Below are 26652 nucleotides of genomic sequence, written 5' to 3' on the forward strand. Positions count from 1 at the left end.
GTCTGTCAAACTTGGGTTTCTTGTCTTGTCACACTTTAAATGTCGCACTTGTAGCTCCATCTCACGTTAAAGGGAATAAAAGCAGTCATTTAGAGTGTTCCTGAGAAACTCTCCCGAAACAGAAACTATCAGTCAGGATAACTGCAGCTTCTTGATTGACTTAATTTATGTTTTAAAAGACAGTCGAGGTGGTTTCTCATCTGCAGCGTTGCAGTTACATTCTGAATGATAAAACTCAATGTTTACTTCGACATCCCAGGCAGAAAGACACATTGTTACTTCCCACCGGTCCTTCTTTCACATTGACAAGTTACAGCTTTGTGACTTTTCTTTTTATAGTGTGCATGGGCATCTGTGAAGCCGCTGCCTTGCTGTACTTAACATCATCTTATCTCTCTTTGGCTTCTTGCCACATTTTCTTTCTATATGCGGTACTTTGAGTAATTACTCATTACAGAAGTCCCAACTAATTATTCTAGCTCATTGGCTCTTCTGAAAAGACAACTTGCATTTTTGTAGCTCATTTAATATCGATCCAGTTATTAACTCTCCCTTTTGAAGTTTTTTCTCTCCATGATCAGTGATTCACCTACCAAATACAGCATCCATTCAGTTTCTAATAAGTCCCATTTGCCTGTACCCTCACCTTAGCACCATAAACACTTCTTTTAACACCTTAACAGATATTTCCCTCAGATATTCTCCAATCTGTTACACCCATTATTTGCTAATATCCCACTGTAGCCTCAGCTCATGGATCACACTTTCAGAAACAATCTGTCAGACTTTGGCCTCCTGCCTTAACTTATGTGGTATTGCTGTTCTTGTAGATCTGTTTTTATTTTGACTTGAACGTAGAAGTTGCACTGTACACATGTAACTTGATGCATAGCTCTGTGTTATGAGTTCAACATACATTCAGAATTCCTCGCCTGCATTTTCTTCTTATCTGCTATGGTAGCTCTAATTTCTTTCTTCCCAAGGCCACTTCTTTGCTCATTTTCAGCAGAACCAGATTGCTCTCCCATTTAATAGTGGATATCAGACTCCCTGGTTACAATTCAACATCAACAGATCCTAATAGGCTTTGCAAACATAATAATTTTATTTAGGTGGCAGCTTCCTTATTCCTGGATTATCTTCTGTTTCTGACATGCATCCAGCATTAGAGTGTTTGCATGACTTGGGTAGCAACATTTCTTCAATAAGTCTTTAGGATGGTATTCATAATTGTATTGTCAAGATTTGAATGCCTAAATGTTTCCATTTCTCAATTGCAAGAAGTAGCGCAACGTGCTAATGTCAGGGTGAAGAGCTGGTGTTTAACAAATGACTGCCAGTGATGACAGTCAGCAGCCTCATATCTAGAGGGAAAGTGGAGTTTATGCTGCATAGCTTTTTACAGTCACACTTCGCTGACCAATAGCAATTAACTTCTGTTTAACTGCAGGATGTGTTCCCTTGTTTAATGCACAGATTGCTTTGAATGTTTTGCATGACAAAATTCTCTCAAGTGGGCGGACTGTGTAGGTTGAATCTACACGCTCCTGTAGATTAGGTCGTTTAGGGGGATAGTGTTCCAACTTGTAATTTAACTGACCCAGAAGCATTATTAGAAGTTGTGTTAGAAGTTTACATTTTTCATTCTAAAATATTAGTATTATAATAAGGAATATCCTAGGCCAAACTATCTTCAGCTGCTTAATCAATGACCTCCCTTTCATCATAAGGTCAGAAGTGGGAATGGGCTGGTTTACCACAGTGGGCTAAACAGCTGGCTTGTAATGCAGAACAATGCAGAACAAGGCCAGCAGCTTGGGTTCAATTCTCGTATTGGCCTCCCCGAACAGGCGCCGGAATGTGGCGACTAGGGACTTTTCACAGTAACTTCATTGAAGCCTACTTGTGACAATAAGCGATTATTATTATTAGATGACCATGTTCAGAACCATTTGAGACTCCTCAGATAGTGAAGCAGTCTATGTCCAAATGCAGCAAGACCTGGACAATATCCAGGCTTGGGATGACAAATGGCAAGTTACATTTGCGCTACACAAGTGCCAGGCAATGATCATATCCTACAAGAGAGGATCTAACAATAGCTCCTTGACATTCAATGACATTAGTATAGCTGAATCTCCTATAATCAATATCTTAGGGGTTATCATTAACCAGAAACTGAACTGGACTAGCCATATTAATACTGTGGCTACCTGGGCAGGTCAACGGTTAGTAAGAGCGGCATGGTAGCACAGTAGTTAGCACTGTTGCTTCACAGCGTCAGGGACCGGGTTTGAATCCTGGCTTAGGTCACTGTCTTTTCCGAGTCTTCCAAGTTCTCCCCATGCCTGTGTGGGTTTCCTCTGACAAGTGCCAGAGGAGGTTCACAAGAATGATTCCTGGAATGAAAAGCTTGTCGTATGCAGACGTTGGGGTTTAGAAAGATGAGAGGGGGATCTTACTGAAACTTACAAGATAATGCGAGGCCTGGATAGAGTGGATATGGAGAGGATGTTTCCATTTGTGGGAAAAACTAGAACCAGAGGACACAATCTCAGACTAAAGGGACGATCCTTTAAAACAGGGACGAGGAGGAACTTCTTCAGCCAGAGGGTGGTGAATCTGCGGAGCTCTTTGCCGCAGAAGGCTGTGGAGACCAAATCACTGAGTGTCTTTGAGATAGAGATAGACAGGTTCTTGATTAATAAGGAGATCAGGGGCTATGGAGAGAAGGCAGGAGAATGGGGATGAGAAAAATATCAGCCATGATTGAATGACAGAGCAGACTCGATGCGCCGAGTGGCCGACTTCTGCTCCTATGTCTTATGGTCCCGAAAGATGTGCTTCTTAGGTGAATTGGACATTCTGAATTCTCCCCCGGTGTACCTGAACAGGCGCCATAGTGTGGCAATGAGGGAATTTTCACAGTAACTTCATTGCACTATTAATGTAAACCTACTTGTGACACTAATAAAGATTATTATTATTTAGGAATCCTACACCGAGGAATTCAACACCTGGCTGCCCCCCAACCCAAGACTGTCCACCATCTACAAGGCAGTAGTCAGGAATGTAACTAGCCTGGATGAGTGCAGTTCCAACAACACTTGAGAAGCTCAACACCATCCAGGACAAAGCAGCCCAATGTTTGCTACCCCTCCTACAAACATTCAATCACTCCAGCACCAATGCACAGTAGCAGCCATGTGTACCATCTACAAGATGCACTGGAGTAATTCGCCACGGTTCCTCAGACAGCACCTTCCAAATCCGCAACCATCTAGCAGGACAAGAGCAGTAGACACCTGTGAACCCCAAACCACCTGGAGGTTCCCCTCCAAATCACGTACCACCCCAACTTGGAAATATATTGCCGTTCCTTCACTGTTGCGGGGCAAACTCCTGGAACTCCCTGACAGCACAATGGGTGTACCTACTGCAGGTATTCAGTACTGCAGCGATTCAAGGAGGGAACTCATCATTGCCATCTGAAGGGCTACTAGGGATGGGCAATAAATGCTGGTTTAGCCAGTGGTGCCCACATCCTGCAAACCAATAAAATAATATATACACCCGAGCCCTCACAGAATTACATTGCAAAGCACCTAAAGCTCCAGAAAGGTTCTGTAATTATTAAATTGGTCAAATTTCTAAGTTTTCAGCTTATGCACAGTATTATAGTCTCATTGGGACACTGATATCAAGAGTCGTTTTCACTTTCATTTTAATATGATACTTTTAGAAGTTCCCCAACAGTTTTAAAAAAGTTGACAATTGCTGAAAATACTCAGATAAGGCAGCATCTGTAGAGGGAGAAACAGAATTGAAAATTTTGGGTCGATGACAAGACTTTTTTTTTCTCTCGAAAGATTCTACCTGACCTGTTAGGTTTTTGTAACTTTTTCTATTTTCATTTTAGATTTTCAATATCTGACTTATTTTGCTTTTATATTTTTATAAAAATAATTGGTTTCTGCCCTTTTTTCCTATTTTTCATTGCTTTCAACTTTTGCTTCCGAAACACAGAATACTGTAGATTTTATGTCCTCTATGTAACATTTAGTTTGAATTCAGTCTAACTTGTTCTTGTGTGTTGTAATCGATGCAGCATTCCTTCTCTTAGGAGTTTCACACTCTGTCCAGAATGAAATTGGACTGTAATTCCAGGATTAGATATAAATGCAAAACATAACACAGATCCGGACAAATGGGATAGATACAAAGACCAGCAAAATGTCACAAAGCAGTTTATAAGAGCTACTAAAAGGGATTATGAAAGGGACATCAAAACTAATAAAAATAAATTTATAGTTATGTAAGGGAAAATGGAAAATAGGCCCACGAAAAGCTGAAAGTCGAGATATTGTCAGTGATAATTGGGAAATGGCAGACCTGTTGAACAATTACTTTGCCTCAGTATTTAATAATAATCGCTTATTGTCACAAGTAGGCTTCAATGGCGCCTGTTCGGGGAGGCTAGTACGGGAATTGAACCCACATTGCTGACATTGGTCTGCATTACAAGCCAGGTTTAGCCCATCCTATATTTGAAAAGGATGATAACTTGCCGGAAGTCCCGAAAAAATTAACAGTCAATAGAGGATAGGGACTTAATGCAATTAACGTAAGTATAGCATCAGTAACTAGGAAATTAATGCAACTAAGGAGTGTCAAATCCCCAGGGCTTGATGGTTTCCATCCGAGGGTGTTAAAGGAAGTAATGGAGCACATTGTAGATGCCCTAACTATAATCTTTCAGAGTTCTCTAGATTCAGCTGTAGTCCCTCTGGATTGGAAAATTGCACATGTCACTCCACGTTTTAAGAAGGGTGAAAGCGGGAAACCAGGAAATTATAGGCCAGTTACCTTAATATCTGTGATGAGGAAATTGTTGGAGTCTATACTCTGGGATGGAGTTACTGAACACCTTGAAAAATGTTGGTCGATTAGGGAGAGCCTGCATGGATTCGTGAAGGGAAGGTCGTACCTGACTAACCTGATTGAATTTTTTGAAGAGGTGACTATGTAGTGGAGAGGGGAATGTCTATGGGTGTCATTTATATGGACTTCCAGAAGGCATTTGACAAAGTCCCACACAAGAGACTCAGCCCACTGAGTTGAAGGCAAATTATTGACATGGTTAGGAAATTGATTGAGTGGCAGGCGACAGAGAGCGGGGATAATGGGTAATTACTGTAAGTGGCAGGAGGTGACTAATGGTGTACCACAGGGACCTGTGCTGGGGCATCGCTCACTGGGTTTATCGGCACTCTCTCACCTCTGAGTCAGAAGGTTGTGGTACGAGTCCCACTCCAAACCTGCTAGATCAATAATTCAGGCCAACACTCCTGGTGCTAGTCCTGAGTGAGTGCAGCACTGTCAGAGAGTCAGTACTGAGAGAGTGGTGCACTGTCAGTGGGTCAGTACTTAGGGAGTGCTGCAGTGTCAGAGAGTCAGTACTAAGGGAGTGGTGCACAGCCGGAGGTCAGTTCCGAGGCAGTGGTGCACAGTTGGACGGTCAGTGCTGAGTGAGTGCTGCACTGTCAGAGGTATGACATTATGTAGAATGTCTGAAATATAAAGCAAGGGTTAATGTAATATCATTGTTGACCGCTTGATGCAGAACTATATAAACACTGACAGAGATAGAGCTGGAGAGAGTGCAGAGGAGAGGTCTGGAGAGTGCAGAGCACAGTTATAGATAGACTGTAGAGACTAGTGTCAGTAAAGTGTAGATTACTAGATTATTGCTTGCTAAATTCTATGAAATCTATGAAATCAATTATTCACACTATCCATTAATGACTTGGATAACAGCACAGAAAGTCATGTGTCCAAATTTGTGGGTGATACAAAGTTGGGGCATTGTGGACAGCTGAGATGATAGCATGAAATTGCAAGGGGATATTGACAGACTAGGTGAATGGGCAACATTGTGGCAGATGGAATTCAATGTAACCAAGTATGAGATTTTCCATTTTGGACCAAGAAAGGATAGAGCAGAGTACTTTCTAAATGGAAAGCAGTTAGGTGCAGTGGATGACCAAAGAGATGGGGGTTCAGGTGAATAAATCCTTAAAATGCCATGTTCAAGTACAGAAAATAATCAAAAAGGCTAATGGAGAGGATTAAAGAATAAAGACACTGACGTTATGCTGCAGCTACGCAAAACCCTGGTTAGACCCCACTTTTTAAAATCTTCTTTATTGTCACAAGTAGGCTTACATTAACACTGATAAAGATACCGTGAAAACCTCTAATCGCCTATTTGGGTATATGGAGGGAGAATTCAGAATGTCCAAAGTACCCAACAGGGTAATTTTTTTGGGACTTGTGGGAGGAAACCAGAGCGCCCGGAGGATACAGGGAGAATGTACAGACTCCGCACAGTGACCCAAGCCGGGAATTGAACCTGGGACCCTGGCGCTGTGAAGCAACAGTGCTAACCACTCTGCTACCGTGCTGAAGTACTGTGAGCAGTTCTGGGCACCACACCGTCAGAAGGATATTTTGGCCTTGGGAGTGCAACGTAGGTTTACTAAAATGATACCTGGACTACAGGAGTTGAGTTACAAGGAGAGATTACACCGCTTGTTCGCTAGAATTTAGAAGTTTCAGGTGTGTTGTGTTCAAAGTTTTCAAGATATTAACAGGGAAAGACTAGGTTGATAAAGATAAACTATACCCACTGATTGAAGGTTCTAAAACTCGGGAGCATAGTCTAAAAATTAGGGCTGGACTATTCAGGAGAAATGTTCAAAAGCGCTTCTTTATTTAAAGGGTGGTAGAGGTTTTGAACTCTCCCACAAACAGCATTTGAAGCTAAAACTGTTAATTTTAAATCCAAGATAGAACGACTTTTGTTAAGCAAAGATATTAAGGGATATGGGCCAAAGGCAGGTATATAGAGTTAGGCCACAGATCAGCTATAATCTCAGTAAATGGCAGGACAAGCCCGAGGGGCTGAATGGCCTACTGATGTTCCTATGCTCCTAGATTCTAACTGTGGTGTCAGTGCTTTGTCCCAATACTAAAGTTGCATCTTTCGATCCACTAATCAATATTGTAGATTGTAAAGTCTGTTCTAGAATTTTAGTTCAGTACTTTAGAAGGCAAGGGATATTTTTTACAGAATTGCACTCCAAATATTTTCCATAATTTGCGGAGTGCTCTCATTAGGGCATTGAACGGAAAACATTTTGAATGCAAAGTTTAAAACTCTGGCAGAGCATGCTGCAAAGATGAAGGTGTGCTTTATTTATTTCCTCCATAGTTCACTGCACTAAAAAGTGTTGATTAGTTCTGGGGGATGTCAGCAGGCAAGGTAACTGTGGAGGGTTATGACATAGTCACTCTAACCCTGTCTTTTCCTGGCATTCACTCACATAGATTCTCCAGTGGGGCTCACTGGACAGCAGTCATGGATCGGCGTCCAGGGAGGGAAAACTGACGATTGGTATTGAGTTTGGTGATTCTCAATTGTTTCTTCTAAAATTCTGCATATAGTACTGAGGTGATATGCGCAGTAGATGCAGTTCATGAGGTAACATCTCTGCAGCAGAGTTTACAGGTTTTGTGTAGGAAGCATGTTATATTTTTTGCATTAATATTAGAGTATTTGCTTTGATGAACACTGAAAAGCAATACGTGCGTCCATGTGAACAGATTGCAAATTCATTGTGAAATATGGGCTGTGTTGGTCAGAAAAATGACACTTCTAAATTAGACCATCGCAATGCTGAAGTTGATAACTTTCATGAGATAGATAAAGAAGATTGTTTGTAGTGTGAACATACTTTATTGTATTTTCTGCGTTTTAACATTGTAACTTTTGTTTATCCTTTCAGAATTTAAATGAATATATAACTGCATTAATTGCACTGAAACAAAAAATAATTGACACCGAGTAAGTATATCAGTATATTTTATGCACTGTCAATTTTTTTTTCTGTTACTTGCTGTCAAGAAATATATACATTTTTTAACAATGTACCATCATTTCAAATACATTTTTCCGCATTGGCAATTTCTGCGACAAGCACCATAAGTTAGACTGTTTATAGCCCTTATCCTCTCTGTGGCTTTGATCATGGCAAACTATCCCAAATCCACCTCGACCTGCCTGCTGCCTTAACACTGACCACCCCTTCCTCTTCCAACGTGCCTGCTTTGTTGTCCACCTGTGTGATTTCATTCTTATCTACCCAGTCGTAGCCGGGGAATTACCCTGGGATACCTTTGCTTCTGGCTCCTACACCATTGTCTCTCTAGCCTCCCAAAGATCTAATCTTATGACCTCTCCTGTTTATCAACCACATGCTTCCCCTCGCTGCCATTGTCCAAGAGAACATCCGGTTTCGCATGTACGTTGATGATATCCAGCTCTAATTCAGCACCACCTCTCTTGATCCCTTCAATCTCTTTGATTTCTCACACTAGTTGTCCATCATTTAGTACTGGATGAGCAGAGAAATACTCCTTAAAAAATACTGAGAAGGCTGAAGCCATTATCTTTGTCATCGCCACAAATTCCATTATATTAGCTCGCACCATGTTCTGTTCACCCATCAATCCTCTGCTCACTAATTTATGTTAGCTTCCGGTCCTGCATCATCTCAATTTAATTCTGATATTCTGCTCCTGCAATTTTGTCCTTTTATGCATCCCTGATTTTAATTGCTCCACCATGAGGGGGTGCGGTCTGGCCCAATCTCCTTTTTCTCGCTCCATGTGAAATTATAATCGATGATGCTCCTGTGAAGCACCTTTACTAGATTACAGACGCTCTACAAATGCAAGTTGTTAGTCTTGTTTAAAGACTGGTGTAAATATTTTGTGTAACAGCTAAATGTTTCTTTTCTCTTCCAGCCATGTTCTCACAGAATACCAAAAAAAGTGTGATGATATCCTTTATCCATGCAAGATAAGTGTAGTAAACTCAATGGAGGTTTTTGACTTCAGAAATGCCAAATTTCCTGAGTTTCAGTTTTGTATGTTGTGTTTTTCTTATAAAGCTTTAGGTTTGACGGAACTTATTGTTTACTCATTGATCTCCTATGATGTTCTCAAGGCCAAAGAAGAGAGGAAAATCAAGTGAGACAGTGAAGGGAAGGCAGACTCCAATGGAACCTCTTCCCACTCTACTTACTCGATCTTGCCCTTACTCTGTCTTACCCAATCAACTTATCCTTCTGTTCTTCTCACCTATATTTACAGTTATAGCCTTTCCTTAAATGCAAATTTGCATTACCTTTCTCCATGCAGTAACATGTGCCTGATTCTCATCACTTGGAGTAAAATAATTTCTCCTGACTTTATTGGTCTGTGAAATGCTGAAACCTCACTGTGAGAGATGCAGCAAAAATTAATGAGCATGTAAACAACTGAGATTTGCGAACGGAAGGTTATAGTTTCTTTAATCTTAAGCAATTTTTGGAATGTAGGTAAACAATATTGCATATATATTTTGGTCAGTTGTAATCTACAGCTTCAGTAACATTAATGTATTATAGCTATGGGTGAACTGCTATCTTGTTCAGGCTATAATGAAACAGCAGTAAACAAACCGCATTGCAGGGGCTGAGCTATCTGTGAGATATATTTACATTAATTTGGTCCAATTTGTTTTTCAAGCTCCTCTTAATATACCTGCAGTTGTATTGTTAGAGTTGGGAGCTTTTATAATCATCAAAAGAAAAAAATAACTAACTTGGGGATTTTTCACAGAGGAATATGGAGCAGCAGATCAAAATAGTGTTGAGATTCACATTAGTTTCTAAAAAGGAAATTGATAACTTGGCAACAGCAAAAGGAGCTAAGTGGAGAACATTTGTAGAGCTGGTGTAGAGCTAAATGGTAGCTTCCTGTGTTACACAATTCTAAGTGTTTCTTTTTTTGTAATAATATTTAAATATATGGAGGAACATTTTCAAAGCAAACTATTAAGTAACTTAGAAAATGCTATCCAATTGCACTGAATCATGGCAGATTTTGCATTTGACAATGCGCAAATAAGCTTAGGTGAAAACTCTGGGTGATGGTTGGAAATCCCTTTTGATGTGGTTTGTCTTTAGATTTCACTGTGAAGTATATTGACACACAATATTCACACACTTGAAAATAAGGTTAATTATGGTGCAAAATAAATCTAGTGTATCAGTCTTGTGATATGTCAAACAAGTAAAGTGAAGAAAATGTGGATCTAATAAAAATGCTGGACAACATTGAAGTTGACTGTTTTTTAAAATTCACATTCTCCTTTACAACGGAGTTAGTGTACATGTAAAAGGCTTACCTGTGTTTTCTTTAACAAAGTATTACAACTTCAAAAGACAGAAAGGTAAGACAATGTTAAATTTTTCGACCTTTTTTATATGAATGGAATGCAATGTTTTTGAATTAAAGGGTTAGCTTTCAGTGCTGAGGTTTTATTTTATACATTATTTAATTGCTATGAATAATTTGTTTGCGTTTTTGTTTATCCATCTGCTATAGCCACACTACTTGATTTCATAAGCAAGCCAAGCTTTTTTTTAAAAATCTCTTAATTATGTCTAAAACAATAGATTGAATATCCTGTCATTATTGTGGAAGGTGCTCCATTAGAATTATGAAGTGATAGGGAAGCACCGAGAAATTAATACCAGCCTGGATTTTTCCTCAGAAATCAAAAATGATCAAATAAGTGAGCACTTTCTGCTCTGACCTGAGGATTGAGACATTTGTAGAAAAGGATCATAGTAGTTCGGAAAATATTTTTGTTTGCCATATTTTATGTCCATCTTCCATTTCTGCAGATGTTGACTGTTCTTGATTGTTCCCTGTTCTTTGGTGCTCTTCAGTATCTCACTCAAGTGGTTTTAATTACTGAATTAATTCAGGTAGAATATATTCCAGGCTCTTTGACAGTGAGCAGTATCAGCACTGAATATGAACACACACACACACACACACACACATCCCCCCCCCCCCCCCCCCCCCCCTCCAGCCACCAGATAATTTACTTTCACTTTCCTATAGGGATTGCTGAATTCCCATCAGGAGTCGGACTTCTCCCCTATCTAATGCCACTGCTGCCTCACAGCATCGGGGACCCGGGTTCAATTCCGATGATTGTCTGTGTGGAGTTTGTACTTTCTCCTTGTGTATCCATGGGTTTCCTTTGGGTGTTCCGGCTTCCTCCCGCAGTCCAAAGATGTGCAGATTAGGTAGATTGGTCACGCTAAAATTGCCCCTTAATGTCCAGAGATGTGCAGGTTCGATGGGATAGGGAGTGGGCTTAGATAGGGTACCTTTCTTTTTTTTTTTAAATAATTTTTATTGGAATTTTTTGAAAAATATATATCAACAGAACAATAATAACAATAACAATAATAAACACCCCCCGGCACCCGTAACAACGCATATAACGAACCCCCCCCCCCCCCCAAACCCAATAAACAACAAAATAAATTAACAACAAGCAAATTTAACTTAACACTATCCCACTAAACCCGCTCCCCCCCGAGTTGCTGCTGCTGCTGACCTAGTTCCTTATCGTTGAGCCAGAAAGTCGAGGAAAGGCTGCCACCTCCTAAAGAACCCTTGTACCGACCCCCTCAGGGCGAATTTGACCCTCTCCAGCTGAATGAATCCCGCCATGTCATTAATCCAGGTCTCCACGCTCGGAGGTCTCGCATCTTTCCACTGCAGCAAGATCCTCCGCCGGGCTACTCGGGACGCAAAGGCCAAAACATCGGCCTCTTTCGCCTCCTGCACTCCCGGCTCCACCCCAACCCCAATATCGCGAGTCCCCAGCCTGGCTTGACCCTGGATCCCACCACCCTCGACACCGTCCTCGCCACCCCCTTCCAGAACTCCTCCAGTGCCGGGCATGCCCAGAACATATGGGCATGGTTCGCTGGACTCCCCGAACATCTGACACACCTGTCTTCGCCCCCAAAGAACCTATTCATCCTAGACCCGGACATGTGGGCCCGGTGCAGCACCTTGAACTGGATGAGACTAAGCCTCGCACATGAAGAGGAGGAGTTCACCCTCTCCAGGGCGTCCGCCCATGTCCCCTCCTCAATCTGCTCCCCCAGCTCCACCTCCCACTTAGCCTTCAGCTCCTCTACCGACGCCTCCCCCACCTCCTGCATCACCTGGTAGATGTCAGACATCTTCCCATCCAACGACCCACACCCCCGAAAGCACCCTACCCCTTACCCCCCGCGGGGGCAGCAAAGGGAACTCCTCCACCTGCCGCCTAGCAAACGCCTTGACCTGAAGGTACCTGAACATATTCCCCGGGGGGAGCTCAAACTTCTCCTCCAGTTCACCAAGGCTGGCAAACCTCCCGTCAATGAACAGGTCTCCCAACTTCCTAATGCCCGCCCTGTGCCACCCCAGGAACCCGTCATCCATGTTCCCTGGGACAAACCGGTGGTTCCCACGCAGCGGGGCCTCCACTGAGCCCCCCCACTTCCACCCTGTGTCGCCTCCACTGCCCCCAAATTTTGAGGGTAGCCGCCACCACCGGGCTCGTAGTGTACCTCGTTGGAGGGAGCGGCAGCGGCACCGTTACCATTGCCTTCAGGCTCGTGCCTCCACAGGACGCCATCTCCATCCGTTTCCATGCTGCCCCCTCCCCATCCATTACCCACTTACGTACCATCGAGACGTTAGCCGCCCAATAGTACACAGAGAGGTTGGGCAGCGCCAGCCCCCCTCTATCCCTGCCCCGCTCCAAAAAGACCCTCCTCACCCTCGGAGTCCCGTGCGCCCAAGCAAATCCCAGAATGCTGCTGTTCACCCTCCTAAAAAAGGCCCTCGGAACGAAAATGGGGAGGCACTGAAACAAAAACAAAAACCTCGGGAGCACCATCATTTTAACGGACTGTACTCTACCCGCCTACGACAACGGCAGCATGTCCCACCTTTTAAATTCCTCCTCCATCTGCTCCACCAACCTAGTAGAATTGAGCTTGTGCAGAGTCCCCCAGCTCCTAGCCACCTGATCCCCCAGGTACCGAAAACTCCTCACTTCCCTCTTTAGCGGGAGCCTACCAATCCCCTCCTCCTGATCTCTCGGGTGCACAACAAACAGCTGACTCTTGCCCAGATTCAATTTATAGCCCGAGAAACTCCCAAACTCAGCAGGAATCTCCATCACCTCCGGCATTCCCCCCACCGGATCTGCTACATACAGCAGCAAGACGTCTGCATACAGCGCCACTCGGTGCTCCTCCCCACCTCGCACCAAACCGCTCCACCTCCCTGAGAGCCATGGCAAGAGGCTCAATTGCCAACGCAAAAAGCAAGGGGGACAGGGGGCACCCCTGCCTCGTCCCACGGTGGAGCCTGAAGTACTCGGACCTCCTCCCATTTGTCGCTACACTCGCCATCGGGGCCTCGTACAGTAACCTCACCCATTTAATAAACCCCACCCCAAACCCGAACCTCTCCAACACCTCCCACAAGTACCCTCACTCAACCCTGTCAAAGGACTTCTCCGCATCCAATGCCACCACAATCTCCGCCTCCTTCTGCTGCCGGCATCATTATCACATTTAGCAGCCTTCGCACGTTAGTGTTCAGCTGCCTCCCCTTCACAAAACCCGTCTGATCTTCATGTACCACCCCCGGCACCCAGTCCTCTATTCTAGTGGCCAAGATCTTCACCAGCAACTTGGCGTCCACATTCAGCAGTGAAATTGGCCTGTATGATCCGCACTGCAAGGGGTCCTTATCACGCTTCAGGATCATGGAAATCAGCGCCCGAGACATCGTCGGGGGCAAAACACCCCCCTCCCATGCCTCGTTAAAGGTCCTAACCAACAGGGGTCCCAACAGGTCCGCGTATTTCTTATAAAATTCAACCGGGAACCCATCCGGTCCCGGCGCCTTCCCCGACTGCATGTGGCCAATCCCTCTGATCAGCTCCTCCAACTCGATCGGCGCCCCCAGTCCCTCCACCTGCTCCTCCTGCACCCTTGGAAATCGCAGTCTGTCCAAAAAGCTCTCCATTCCCCCTCCCACCACCGGCGGCTCCGACCGGTAGAGTTCCCTGTAGAAGTCCCTAAAGACCTCATTGACCTCTGCCCACTGCCGCACCACATTCCCACCCCATCCTTCACTCCACCAATCTCCCTAGCCGCGTCCCGCTTACGAAGCTGATGCGCCAGCATCCTGCTCGCCTTCTCTCCATACTCGTAGACCGCTCCCTGCGCCTTCCTCCACTGTGTATCCGCCTTTCTGGTGGTCAATAAATCAAACTTGGCCTGCAAGCTACGCCGCTCCCCCAGCAATCCCTCCTCCGGGGCCTCCGCGTACCTCCTATCTGCACTCAGCAGCTCCCCCACCAGTCTCTCCCTCTCCCTCCTCTCCCCCCTCTCCCTATGGGCTCGGATGGAGATCAGCTCCCCCCTAATCACTGCCTTCAGAGCCTCCCACACCATCCCCACCTGGACCTCCCCAGTATCATTGATCTCGAGGTACCTCTCGATACATCCCCGGACCCTCCTACACACCACCTCATCAGCCAACAACCCCACGTCCAAACGCCAAAGCGGGCGCTGATCCCGCACCTCCCCATCTCCAGATCCACCCAATGCGGAGCATGGTCCGAAATCGCAATAGCCGAATACTCGGCCTCCTCCACCCTCGGGACCAGTTCCCTACTCAGAAGAAAGAAATCAATGCGGGAATAAACCCTGTGCACATGGGAGAAAAAAGATTACTCCCGAGCCCTCTACCTCCCGAACCTCCAGGGATCCACTCCTCCCATCTGGTCCATAAACCCCCTCAACACCTTGGCCGCCGCCGGCCTCCTGCCTCTCCTTGAACTAGAACGATCCAGTAGGGGATCCAGCACCGTATTGAAGTCCCCCCATGATCAAGCCCCCCACCTCCAGGCCAGGAATGCGGCCCAACATACGCCTCATGAAACCAGCATCATCCCAATTTGGGGCGTACACATTTACCAACACCACCCTCTCCCCCTGCAGCTTACCGCTCACCATCACATATCTGCCACCACTATCAGCCACCACCTCAGATGCCTCAAACGCCACCCTCTTCTCCCCCCCCACCCCCCGGATCGCCACCCCCCGGTTCTTCGAGTCGAGCCCTGAATGGAAAACCTGCCCCACCCACCCCTTCCTCAGACGGACCTGGTCCGCCACCTTCAGGTGGGTCTCCTGTAGCATGGCCACGTCCGCCTTCAGCCCCTTCAGATGTGAAAACACCCGGGCCCGCTTAACCGGCCCATTCAGCCCCCTCACGTTCCACGTAATCAGCCGGATCAGGGGCCACCCCGCCCCCCTCCCCCGTCGACTAGCCATAGCCCATCGACTGCTCGCCCCTGGCCAGCACCCATTTGGCCCGTTTCCCACGACGATAGAACCTCCCCCCGACCCACACCAACTCCTCCCTGGCCTATCCAGCAGCAACCCGGTATCCCCCCCCCCGCCCCCCGGGCTAGGACCCCTCCTAGCCGCGACGCTCCCTCCATAGTAGTCCCGTGAGCCAGCTGACTTCTGCTGACCCCGGCAGCTCCCGCCCTAACTCCGACCCCTCCCGATATGAGGTCACCCCTCCTCCCCTGCATCAGCTCCTTGGGAAAACGGATCTGATAGCCACGCCCCTTGCCACCAGCTCCACCCCCCTCGTCCCGCAGCACGGGAAACCAGAGAAAAGCCCGCGCTTTCACACTGCCCCACCCCCCCCCCCCCCCAACGCAGCTCCCAAACAGCTGTCCCAACCCATCCACCAACTCCGTACAAACAAAAACACAGATCAACCACAAACCCCAATACCCCACTTAAAACACAAAACCATAACCAACATCATCCGAAAGCGAGAGAAAAACAGAAACAGACAGAATAACCAGCAACAGCATAAACAGTGATACAGAAATAAAAAAACTCCCACAGCCGCCAATCTCTAGTTCGAGCCCACCTTTTCAGCCTGCACAAAGGCTCACGCCTCCTCCGGGGACTCAAAATAGTAATGTCGGTCCTTGTAGGTGACCCGCAGGCGCGCAGGCGGCAGCATGCCGAACTTCACCTGCTTTCCGTGGAGCACAGCCTTCGTCCGGTTGAACCCGGCCCTCCGCTTAGCCACCTCCGCACTCCAGTCCTGGTAGATACGCTCTACCGAATTCTCCCACTTGCTACTCCTCACCTTCTTGGCCCATCGCAGAACACACTCCCGGTCACTGAACCGATGGAACCGCACCAGCACCGCCCGCGGGGGTTCATTCGCCTTAGAATGCCTGGCCAGTACTCTGTGTACCCCCTCCAGCTCCAGGGGCAGATGGAAGGATCCTGCCCCCACCAGCGAGTTCAGCGTCACGGCCACATAGGCCGGCAGGTCTGACCCCTCCAGCCCCTCCTCGAGGCCCAGGATCCGCAAGTTCTTCCTCCGTGACCGAAACTCCATCTCCTCGAACCGATCTTGCCACTTTTTATGAAGCGCCTCGTGTATCTCCACCTTCCCCACGAGGGCCGAAACCTCATCCTCGCGCTCAGAGGCCTGCTGCTGCAACTCAAGTATCGCTGCACCCTGGGTTGTCTGGGTCTCCAGCAGCTTACTAGTCGTTACCTTCAGGTATTCCAACAACTCCCCTTTCAGCTCCGTAAAATAGCGCAGAAGGGCCGCCTGCTGCTCCTCCGCCCATGGCCTCCACTCCTCAGGGGCTCCACCTGCCGCCATTTTGTCCACCTTCCCCCGCTTTTCCAGGGGAGCTGCTGCCGTTTTTCTCCTCGCCCCATTCCGAGTCCACACCATAAATCCTGGGGGGTTTTGCTCCAGACCCCTTTATCCACCGGGAATCGTCGAATCAGCGCCGTTTGGGGCCCTTAAAAGAGCCCACAAGTCCTATTAAAGCGGGAGCTGCCGAACATGCGGCTTGGCCGCAACCGGAAGTCATAGGGTACCTTTCTGAGGGTTGGTGCAGAGTCAATGGGCCAAATGGCCTCCTTCTGCACTGTAGGAATTCTATGGACACTGTAGTCATTGCAGCCACCAAAAGTTTGGCCAACTAACTCAGAACAGGAAAAGAACTTCAGTATTCTTCTATTCATTTCATTCATATTATTATTATTCAACATAGTCTTTCATTCCATTTCTGAGTTGACTAGAATTAAGTCTCATATTTTGCAGATATATTTTTATTATTCACAGTCTGGATTCATCCCATTCTTCATTCTTATTTGCTCTCTTGTGAGTGTTACATTTTTTAACATTACCTCCTCATAGGGATTGTAAAACACTTCGAGATCAACTGGATGAGTTATTGCAGAAATTTGCACCTGTGGAAAAATGCAAAGAAGAAATGGATGCCATGAGGGTGGAACTGGAAGAAAAGAGGGTAATATGGTCATCGATGAAAAAGGCTGTTAACCATAAAGTTAATGGGCGGCACGGTAGCACAGTAGTTAGCACTGTTGCTTCACAGCACCAGAGACCTGGGATCGATTCCTGGCTTTGTTACTGTCCGTGTGGAGTCTGCACGATCTCCCCGTGTCTGAGGGTTTCCTCCAGATGCTCCGGTTTCCTCCCACAAGTCCCGAAAGACATGCTTGTTAGGTGATTTAGACATTCTGAATTCTCCCTCTGTGTACCCGAACAGTCGCCGTAGTGTGGCGACAAGGGGATTTTCACAGTAACTTCATCGCAGTGTCAATGGGGGCTGTTTAGCACACAGGGCTAAATTGCTAGCTTTGAAAGCAGACCAAGGCAGGCCAGCAGCACGGTTCGATTCCCGTAACAGCCTCCCCGAACAGGCGCCTGAATGTGGCGACTAGGGGCTTTTCACAGTAACTTCATTGAAGCCTATTCGTGACAAGCGATTTTCATTTCATTTCATGTAAGCCTACTTATGACACTAATAAAGATTATAATAAAGATTATAGGGGCAGCACGGTGGCCTAGTGGTTAGCACAACCGCCTCACGGCGCTGAGGTCCCAGGTTCGATCCCGGCTCTGGGTCACTGTCCGCGTGGAGTTTGCACATTCTCCCCGTGTCTGCATGGGTTTCGCTCCCACAACCCAAAAATGTGCAGAGTAGGTGGATTGGCCACGCTAAATTGCCCCTTAATTGGAAAAAATAATTGGGTAATCTAAATTTATAAAAAAAAAAATAATAATAAAAATTATAAAGTTAAACGGTCTTCAGAGACCATTTTCTCTCGAGTGCATGTTAATTACTGAACCTCTTTGGTTATGTGCATGAGATAATTGAGAGATTGTGCTAAATTCTTGCTCTTATTTTTATAGACATGTTAAATGTATGCTGAAGACTCATTAAAATAAAAGCACATCTCATTGACAGGACATGAAATTCAAAAGTATTGGCCAACAGAAACTCCCCTATTTTCCCAAGTTAAAACAAAACAACCACTTGGAGACATTTCCAGTCTTTTTGATTTTCCTTGTAGAGCTCCGTCAAGATGTACCAGCAAACCCATTTAGAATTCAACGAATTGCAGCAGGAACAGGCAAGAAATGATGCTGTGTGAGTACAGAGTTTTATATTTGTTGATTTTTCTTGTTTTGGCTGACATGATATTTTGGATTTTGGATTGAATTGGATTTGTCTGTTGTCACATGTACTGAAGTACAGTGAAAAGTATTGTTCTATGTACAGTTCAGACAGATCATTCCATACATGACAAAAAAATACATAGGGCAAACATAAATACACAATGTAAATTCATAAACACAGGTATCTGGTGAATCATACAGGAGTGCAATACTACACAGGAGGGACGATGTGTGAAGAGATCAGATTAGTCCATAAGAGGGTCGTTTAGGAGCTTGGTAACAGCGGGGAAGAAGCTGTTTTTGAATCTATTCCTGAGTGTTCTCAGACTTTTGTATTTCCTGCCCGATGGAAGAAGTTGGAAGAGTGAATAAGCCGGGTTGAAGGTGTCTTTGATTTTTCTGTCCGCTTTCCCAAGGCAGTGGTAGATGTATTCAGAGTCAACGGAGGGGAGGTGGGTTTGCATGATGGATTGGGCTGTGCTCACAACACTCTAGTTTCTTACAGTCTTGGGCCGAGCAGTTGCCATACCAGGCTGTGATGCAGTCAGATAGAATGCTATCTGGTGCATCTGTAAAAGTTGGTAAGAGTTGATGTGGACATGCCAAATTTTCTTACTTTGCTGAGAAAGTATAGGCGCTGTTATGCTTTCTTGGTGGTAGCCTCGGCGTGGGTGGACCAGGACTATTGTTGGTGATGTGCACACCTAGGAATTTGAAGTTGTCGACCATCTCCACCTTGATGCAGACAGGGGTTTGTACGATACTTCACTGGCTGAAGTCAATGACCAGCTCTTTAGTTTTGCTGAAATTGAGGGACAGATTGTTGTTGTCACACCGCTCCACCAGGTTTTCTATATCTCTCCTGAATTCGGACTCATCGTTGTTCGAGATCCAACCCAGTACGGTTGGGTCATCAGCAAACTTGCAGATGGAGTTGGAGCCAGATTTTGCCACACAGTCGTATGTGTACAGGGAATATAGTAGGGGGTTAAGTACGCAGCCTTGTGGGGCCCCGGTATTGAGACTATCGTGGAGGAAGTGTTGTTTATTCTTGCTGATTGTGATTTGATTTACTTTTCTCAACCTTGTGTCTTAGGAAGAAGAAATTGGAAAGCCGGGTGAAAAAAATGGAAGGTAACTCATAAAATGCACTTTATTTTTAGAAGCTTGCTTTCTTTGATTTTGGCATTTCGTACAGTTGGGTTCCTGGACGAAATAATCTGATAGCTATAAATTGCAAAAATGGTAGTGAGCTGTCTCATTTCAAACCTTGAAAACAAGTGCACGATCTTCTGGCCACGCTGCTCCGGAAAAGCAGCTCCCCGTGGAGTAGTGTGGCCGTTGAAAGCCGGGAGACCCCACTCCCTGGATCCAAACGGCTTGCAATCTCACAAGACATTGCAAGGAGAATCCCGCCCACAATGGGCGGGATCACTTTTTAGCAAACCTGCATATTAGAGCAACACAGTAAGCCTTACTCTAATGTACAGATTCCCGAGGTACCTGAGACTTTGGGATTCAATCCCTTCGCCTTGGGCGAGCGCCTTTTGGCATTGGTCTCCACAAAGGGGGATCTCCAAGGGGATCGGAGACGCCCAGCTACATGCTCTTTGGTGGTACCCTGGCACTGATGGTGCCACCTGGGTACCCTGGCAGTACCAGCCTGGCACCGTTGCAGTGCCTGCCTGACACCCTGGCAGTGCCACCTGGGTGCCAGCCTGGCACTGGCAGGGTGCCAAGCTGGCATTTTTTTGTGCATGTGCAATTGGGCCGGGGTTGTTCACCATGGGTGTTGGTGACGGGGGACCCTTTCAAGTTGCATTTTGGCTGGGTCGAGGTCGAGAATTTTTTTGTGGGCCTTGGCGATCCGGATGTCATTTTAAAATGGCATCCTGATCTCTCGCTACAATGGGGAGTCCGGCGAGTGGAGCTCCCAGTTGTGAAAAACGGGGCTCTGTGCGGCCTCACCTGAACGTTCCCAGTTTAGGCCTGTTATTCAATGCGTTGAATAGCCCTGTGTTTCTCGGCACAGCAAGTGCTGGGAAACATGCAGTTAAACGTGCTTGCTAAGGGACTTTGTTCCCTTTGGGATCGCGCCCATAGTTGTTATTAGACCATAACTTCCTGACTCCCAGCATACCCCAAAGATGCACTGGGGAATTCCTCTCGATGTTCCCACATAAGGGTTTACCCAGCAAATGCCCAGAAGGGCTAACATCCCGAGGAATTGAGCTGGGCTGGTAACCATCCGATAAAATGATTTAAATCACTAATTTTAGATGTTTCTGCCATTTTTATGCACATAGTTACTCTGAAAGAGTTAGAAGGGAAAAAAAGACTTCTAACTTCAGAGTAAGTATTTTAAACAGACAGACATAGCCCCACATGGTGTATCCCCAAACCTCCAGGGACCCCTCACCCCTAAATCCCCAAGCATCTCACCTGAACAGGATTCCCCAAACCCCACAACCTGACCTCTCTGGGCCCAACGCAGCCCCCCCCACACCCTTCAAAATCCAGATCCCTGCCCCGCTGATGTCCCAGATCCCTGTCCCGCTGATGTCCCAGATCCCAGCCCCGCTGATGTCCCAGATCCCTGCCCCGCTGATGTCCCAGATCCCTGCCCCGCTGATGTCCCAGATCCCTGCCCCGCTGATGTCCCAGATCCCTGACCCGCTGATGTCCCAGATCCCTGACCCGCTGATGTCCCAGATCCCTGACCCGCTGATGCCCCAGATCCCTGCCCCGCTGATGCCCCAGATCCCTGCCCCGCTGATGTCACAGATCCCTGCCCCGCTGATTTCCCAGATCCCTGCCCCGCTGATTTCCCAGATCCCTGCCTCGCTGATGTCCCAGATCCCTGCCTCGCTGATGTCCCAGATCCCTGCCTCGCTGATGTCCCAGATCCCTGCCTCGCTGATGTCCCAGATCCCTGCCTCGCTGATGTCCCAAATCCCCGCCCCGCTGATGTCCCAGATCCCCGCCCCGCTGATGTCCCAGATCCCTGCCTCGCTGATGTCCCAGATCCCTGCCCCGCTGATGTCCCAGATCCCAGCCCCGCTGATGTCCCAGATCCCCGCCCCGCTGATGTCCCAGATCCCCGCCCCGCTGATGTCCCAGATCCCCGCCCCGCTGATGTCCCAGATCCCCGCCCCGCTGATGTCCCAGATCCCCGCCCCGCTGATGTCCCAGATCCCCGTCCTGCTGATGTCCCAGATCCCTGCCCCGCTGATGGCCCAGATCCCTGCCCCGCTGATGGCCCAGATCCCTGCCCCGCTGATGGCCCAGATCCCTGCCCCGCTGATGGCCCAGATCCCTGCCCCGCTGATGGCCCAGATCCCTGCCCCGCTGATGGCCCAGATCCCTGCCCCGCTGATGGCCCAGATCCCTGCCCCGCTGATGGCCCAGATCCCTGATCCGCTGATGCCCCAGATCCCTGCCCCGCTGATGCCCCAGATCCCTGCCCCGCTGATGCCCCAGATCCCTGCCCCGCTGATGCCCCAGATCCCTGCCCCGCTGATGTCCCAGATCCCTGCCCCGCTGATGTCCCAGATCCCTGACCCGCTGATGCCCCAGATCCCTGCCCCGCTGATGCCCCAGATCCCTGCCCCGCTGATGTCCCAGATCCCTGACCCGCTGATGCCCCAACCACCAGTCCCCACATCCTATTCACTTACCTGAAAAACGTACCCTCCCCCTTTCAATGACACCTTCAAATTAACCTGCTTTACGGCAGCTGGTGCTGTAAAAGGGCGGAGAGGGGGCATGGCCGCCACTTGATTGCAGGAGCTGTGGATGCACTTTGCTTCTTCAATCTCACCCAGCCTGAGTCAGGAAGGTTGAGTGAGACTGGGACTTTTCATTTTAAGTGCAGGTAAGTCAATACTTGGTGGTTATCCACAGCTGATTATAACTCTGAGGAGGTTACGACATCTGTATTTTTCATATGACAGTCTATTCTGTTGGTAAATACTCGCTCCAAAGTTGTAGTCAAAACTTATACGGGGCCAGAAATGCATCCCAGCTATGGAGGCCAAGCAGCGCTCTTCTGGGGTGTGATACACCATCAGCTGCTTCCATTGTGGCCATGTGGTGTTCCATATGGAAATGGGCCCATGTATGAGCAATGCTGTGTCTGCCAGAAGACTGTGAATAAACACTATCTTGATGCCACATAGCCAGACCAAATTTGAGCCATACAGGTCCAGACATCACTCTGAAAGCGATAGGTGCAGTGAAACAAAGGGGAGGCGGTGGCGTAGTGATATTGTCACTGGACAAGTAATCCAGATACCCAGGGTAATGCTCTGTGGACCCGGGTTCGAATCCCATCATGGCAGATGGTGCAATTTGAATTCAATAAAAATCTGAAATTAAAAGTCTAATGGTGACCATGAAAAAAGATCCCACCTGGTTCAATAATGTCCTTTAGCGAAGGAAATCGGCCGTCCTTACCTGGTCTGGCCTACATGAGACTCTTAACTGCCCTCTGAAATAGCCAAGCAAACTACTCAGTTCAGGGCAATTAGGGATGGGCAACAAATGTTGGCTCAGCCTGTGACACCCACATCCCAGGGTCATTTGTTTTTAAATGGGCCCTTCACTAACCTTTCTTAAAAGCCAGACACCAAAATTACAGGGAAAATAATTTCTAAGATCTTCTGCTATTGAAAAGTGTAAGTACGGAGGATTGTTTTTAGAGGTACTGTGACATATTCCTGGATTTTCCAGTGAGTGTTGCATCGTGTCAGGGCAGCAGATAGGGTGACCTGTCCAGACAACAGCTGCAAATAGCAGTGCCTCTGGGTGTGCAGCACAGCAGGAAAGATAGACCAGAGGCTGCAGAAAAGATTTTCAAGCTTCTGCTATCTCCTTGACAAGGAGAGATGACTATCTGACAGGCCAACCAGTGCACCCAGCAGGTTGAAATGCATGCCCATCAAGCACATTCCTATTCGCTTCTGCAACACGTTCCTGCCAGCATTTGCCAGATCAAGTGATGGATCTCTTCATTGATACTGTGCTGTTCTCTCCTCTTTTTCTTGGACTGCTTAGGTGGCAGTTCTTTGGTGTCTGAAACTAGGAAACCAGAAGTAAAGTTTGGGGAAGGAAGGGTTCATGATCACACGATTGAGAACTTGCCAGCTGGCAGGATTCTGGGAGTTGAGAAAGGCATAAGGCAGACTGTTATCGAAGGCACACTGTTACCCTCAATATTCTCAGTGAACACTAGATAACATGGGCTCTGTCGCTGTCAGTTCCATGAGACTACGAGCTATCTCCTCTGGAACTCGAGGTGCAACTGTCCTTTTGACCCATTAACTCTTCTCTGCCCTTTCTGTCACCATATTCTGCAAGAGAGAGAAGACAGAACATTTGTGATTATGTAGCACAGTCTGTGAATGATGTTCCTGCCACAGCTGAATAGCTGGAGGTATGTGCAGGCAACAAAAAGTGGGCATGAAGCTGGAAACATTGGTAGATATGTAAGGATGATGTAGAGTATCTGGATGTTATTCCTGAATGCCAAGAGTGCTGCTGGACGGCTGCTGGGTTTATGCATGAAGCAGCATGATAGCTTGATGGTGTGGTAGTTAGGACCAATGATGGGAGCATTGAAGGTGATGGTACGTGAAATCAAAGTCTCTCTCTTCCTGCCCACCACTCGGGCCGGCAGTGCTGCACCCATCACTCTGGAACCCTTTCTCTGCTTTAGTGTTCACTTTTCCATCATTTGAATTCCACTAATGTTATTCATCGCAGCTTCCTCTTCAGAGCGACAGCCTGACTCTAAGACAAGCAAGCTAGCTGCGCCACATGGTATCTCACAGCTCTGCTCAAGCCCCTGCTGAGTGAAGAGGCAGCCAGCAATGCAAATAAAATGGCGACAGTGCAGTAGCTTCTCAACCACACCCTGCAATTATATAGATGTGGTGGATACCCAGACTTGCACACTGTCCACCCCAATTGGAACCAATGCTGGCAGGTCACAGATCGTAACCCTTCTGCCCACCCCCCAGCGAACAAGGCAGGTGACAATCTAGTCTGCAGTGTTTTGATAAAAGTTACTGCACCCATCCGCAGTCACAATATTAAAACAAATCCTGAAGTGCCCCATTCTAGATAGCAAAGCATATCATTGTTGGTTGTAGAAATGTAGTTTCAATGCAGGAAGGAGTTCTTTTATGGAGCACCTGGGATTTTACAACTCTGAATTTGTTAACTGGATAAATTCCATCTTGGTAATGAAGAAATATTGCATTTTATTTCCATAAAATAGGAAGTAAACAAAAGTATTTCTGTGATTCCGTGCAAGTATGATTCATTTTGGGATTTCTCATTTCATTGTCCCTTCCTGTCATGATAACAAGGTTTTCTTTTCCTTTCTTTCCAACGAAGAAACAACATCAAAACAAAATGCGGAAATAAGACAGTTGAAAAAGGAGAAGGCTACATTGGAAAGGAAGTTAAAGAAAACTCAGGTACAGTTGAAGTACTTTTAGGTTAAAAACAAGTGAAGCCAATTTTAAGAAATTCCACTGCCTATGAACAATTCTACCATTGCTTTTATAGACAAAAAATGGGGGTGACTGTTGCATATCCCTGAAATTGTATCTTTTGTTTAAATTTCTTGGACCTGGGAGCTTCAGCTATTTCCTCCTTCCCCCTAGTACACTGTTCTCTGAAGTTACAAGAGAGTATCCAACCAGCAGTGTAGTATCTCAGGATTCTGTAGTTTGAGTCACCGTGGTGCAAGTCTGAAATCAGGCCCTAAATGTTTGTAATGCGGCTGCCTGGCCAGTTTTCATTTGGATGATGCATTAAACCAAGGTCTCACCTTGTTCAGATAATACCATGGATTTTAAAGACTATCTGAAGAGCAGCATGGGAAAGAAGTTTTCCTGTTACCTATTTATTTATTGGAGTACAGTTTCATTTAAAATTTTGCTGATGCTACCAAACTTGGAGGAGTGGCAAACAATGAGGATGGTACTGATCGGCGGCAGTAAAATACAAGACAAGTAGCAGAAGAAATTTAATACAGAGAAGTATGAGATAATACATTTTAGCAGAACAGATAGGGAGAGGCATTATAGACTCAATCACACAGTTCTAAAGAGTCTGTAGGAACAGCAGGACCTGGTGTACATATGCATAAACCTTTGAAGGTGACAGGACCTATTGAGAGAATGACTTGCCAAGGATTGGGGGTTTTACAAATAGAGACATGGAGTAGAAAAGCAGCAGTGAAGTTGTGCTGAACATTTAAAAAGTTGTGGTTAGGTCACAACTAGAATATTGCATCCTGTTCTGATCACCATATATTAGGAAGGATGTGAAAAGGATGCAGAGGAGGTTTACTCAAAAGTTTCTAGGATTTCAGCCAGAATGTTAGGTTGGAGAACCGTGGTTGTTCTCCTTGGAGCAAAGGCGATTGTGGGGAGATACGATAGAGATGCATAAGATTATGAGGGGTTCGAATAAGGTAGTCAAAAAACATTGCCTTTAGCTGATAGTATGAGCACCAGATAACACAGATTTAAGGTTTTGGGCAGAAAATTGAGGGTGAATTTACAGAAGAACTTGATTTATGGAGGACATGCTGATGATCTAGAAATTGCTGTTCACAAGGATGATGGAAGAAGAGACGATCAATGATTTGAAAGGAGAATTGGATAGTCATTTGGGGGAAATAAACTTCTACGGCTATGGAATAGAGCTGGGGAATGGGACTGACTGGATTGATACACGGAGACTCGACGGGCCAAATAGCCACTTCCTGTGCCATAACATAATATGACTCTTATGATTTCAAAGCGGACACATCGACTATGAAGTAGGTTGGGACATCATGAGAATGTGAGCTGCACTATATAATTACTTTATCTTACATGATATTGCTCTTTAAAATAGAGAATACCAGCTCCGGCAGACTGTCCTCGCCTTCAAGTTGCTTCTTTCCTAAGTCACAATCTTCATTGCACACTGCCTTCCACTGAATCAACAGGGAATAATGCATTGCCACATTACACCATTGTTGGTCAGTGATGTGGTGAGCTGTACTGGCCAAACGGGAAATATACTTGAACCTATTTTAAGTATATCTGTACTTGTAGTGTTTGT

General features: G+C 46.4%; 1 protein-coding gene across 2 annotated transcripts in view; it reads left to right on the forward strand.

Moving 5' to 3' along the window:
• Positions 1 to 26652, forward strand: part of ice1 (KIAA0947-like (H. sapiens)) — a 95976-nt gene that overhangs the window by 14358 nt on the left and 54966 nt on the right. For both annotated transcript variants that reach the window (XM_038797189.1, XM_038797190.1), the window contains exons 2-8: positions 7848 to 7906; positions 8869 to 8903; positions 10321 to 10339; positions 17242 to 17353; positions 18423 to 18499; positions 19625 to 19662; positions 24928 to 25010. In XM_038797189.1, coding sequence (XP_038653117.1) covers positions 7848 to 7906; positions 8869 to 8903; positions 10321 to 10339; positions 17242 to 17353; positions 18423 to 18499; positions 19625 to 19662; positions 24928 to 25010 — 423 coding nt within the window. The remainder of the gene's footprint in view (positions 1 to 7847; positions 7907 to 8868; positions 8904 to 10320; positions 10340 to 17241; positions 17354 to 18422; positions 18500 to 19624; positions 19663 to 24927; positions 25011 to 26652) is intronic.

The sequence above is a fragment of the Scyliorhinus canicula genome, chromosome 5 (assembly GCF_902713615.1).
Source record: "Scyliorhinus canicula chromosome 5, sScyCan1.1, whole genome shotgun sequence".
Classification (NCBI taxonomy): domain Eukaryota; kingdom Metazoa; phylum Chordata; class Chondrichthyes; order Carcharhiniformes; family Scyliorhinidae; genus Scyliorhinus; species Scyliorhinus canicula.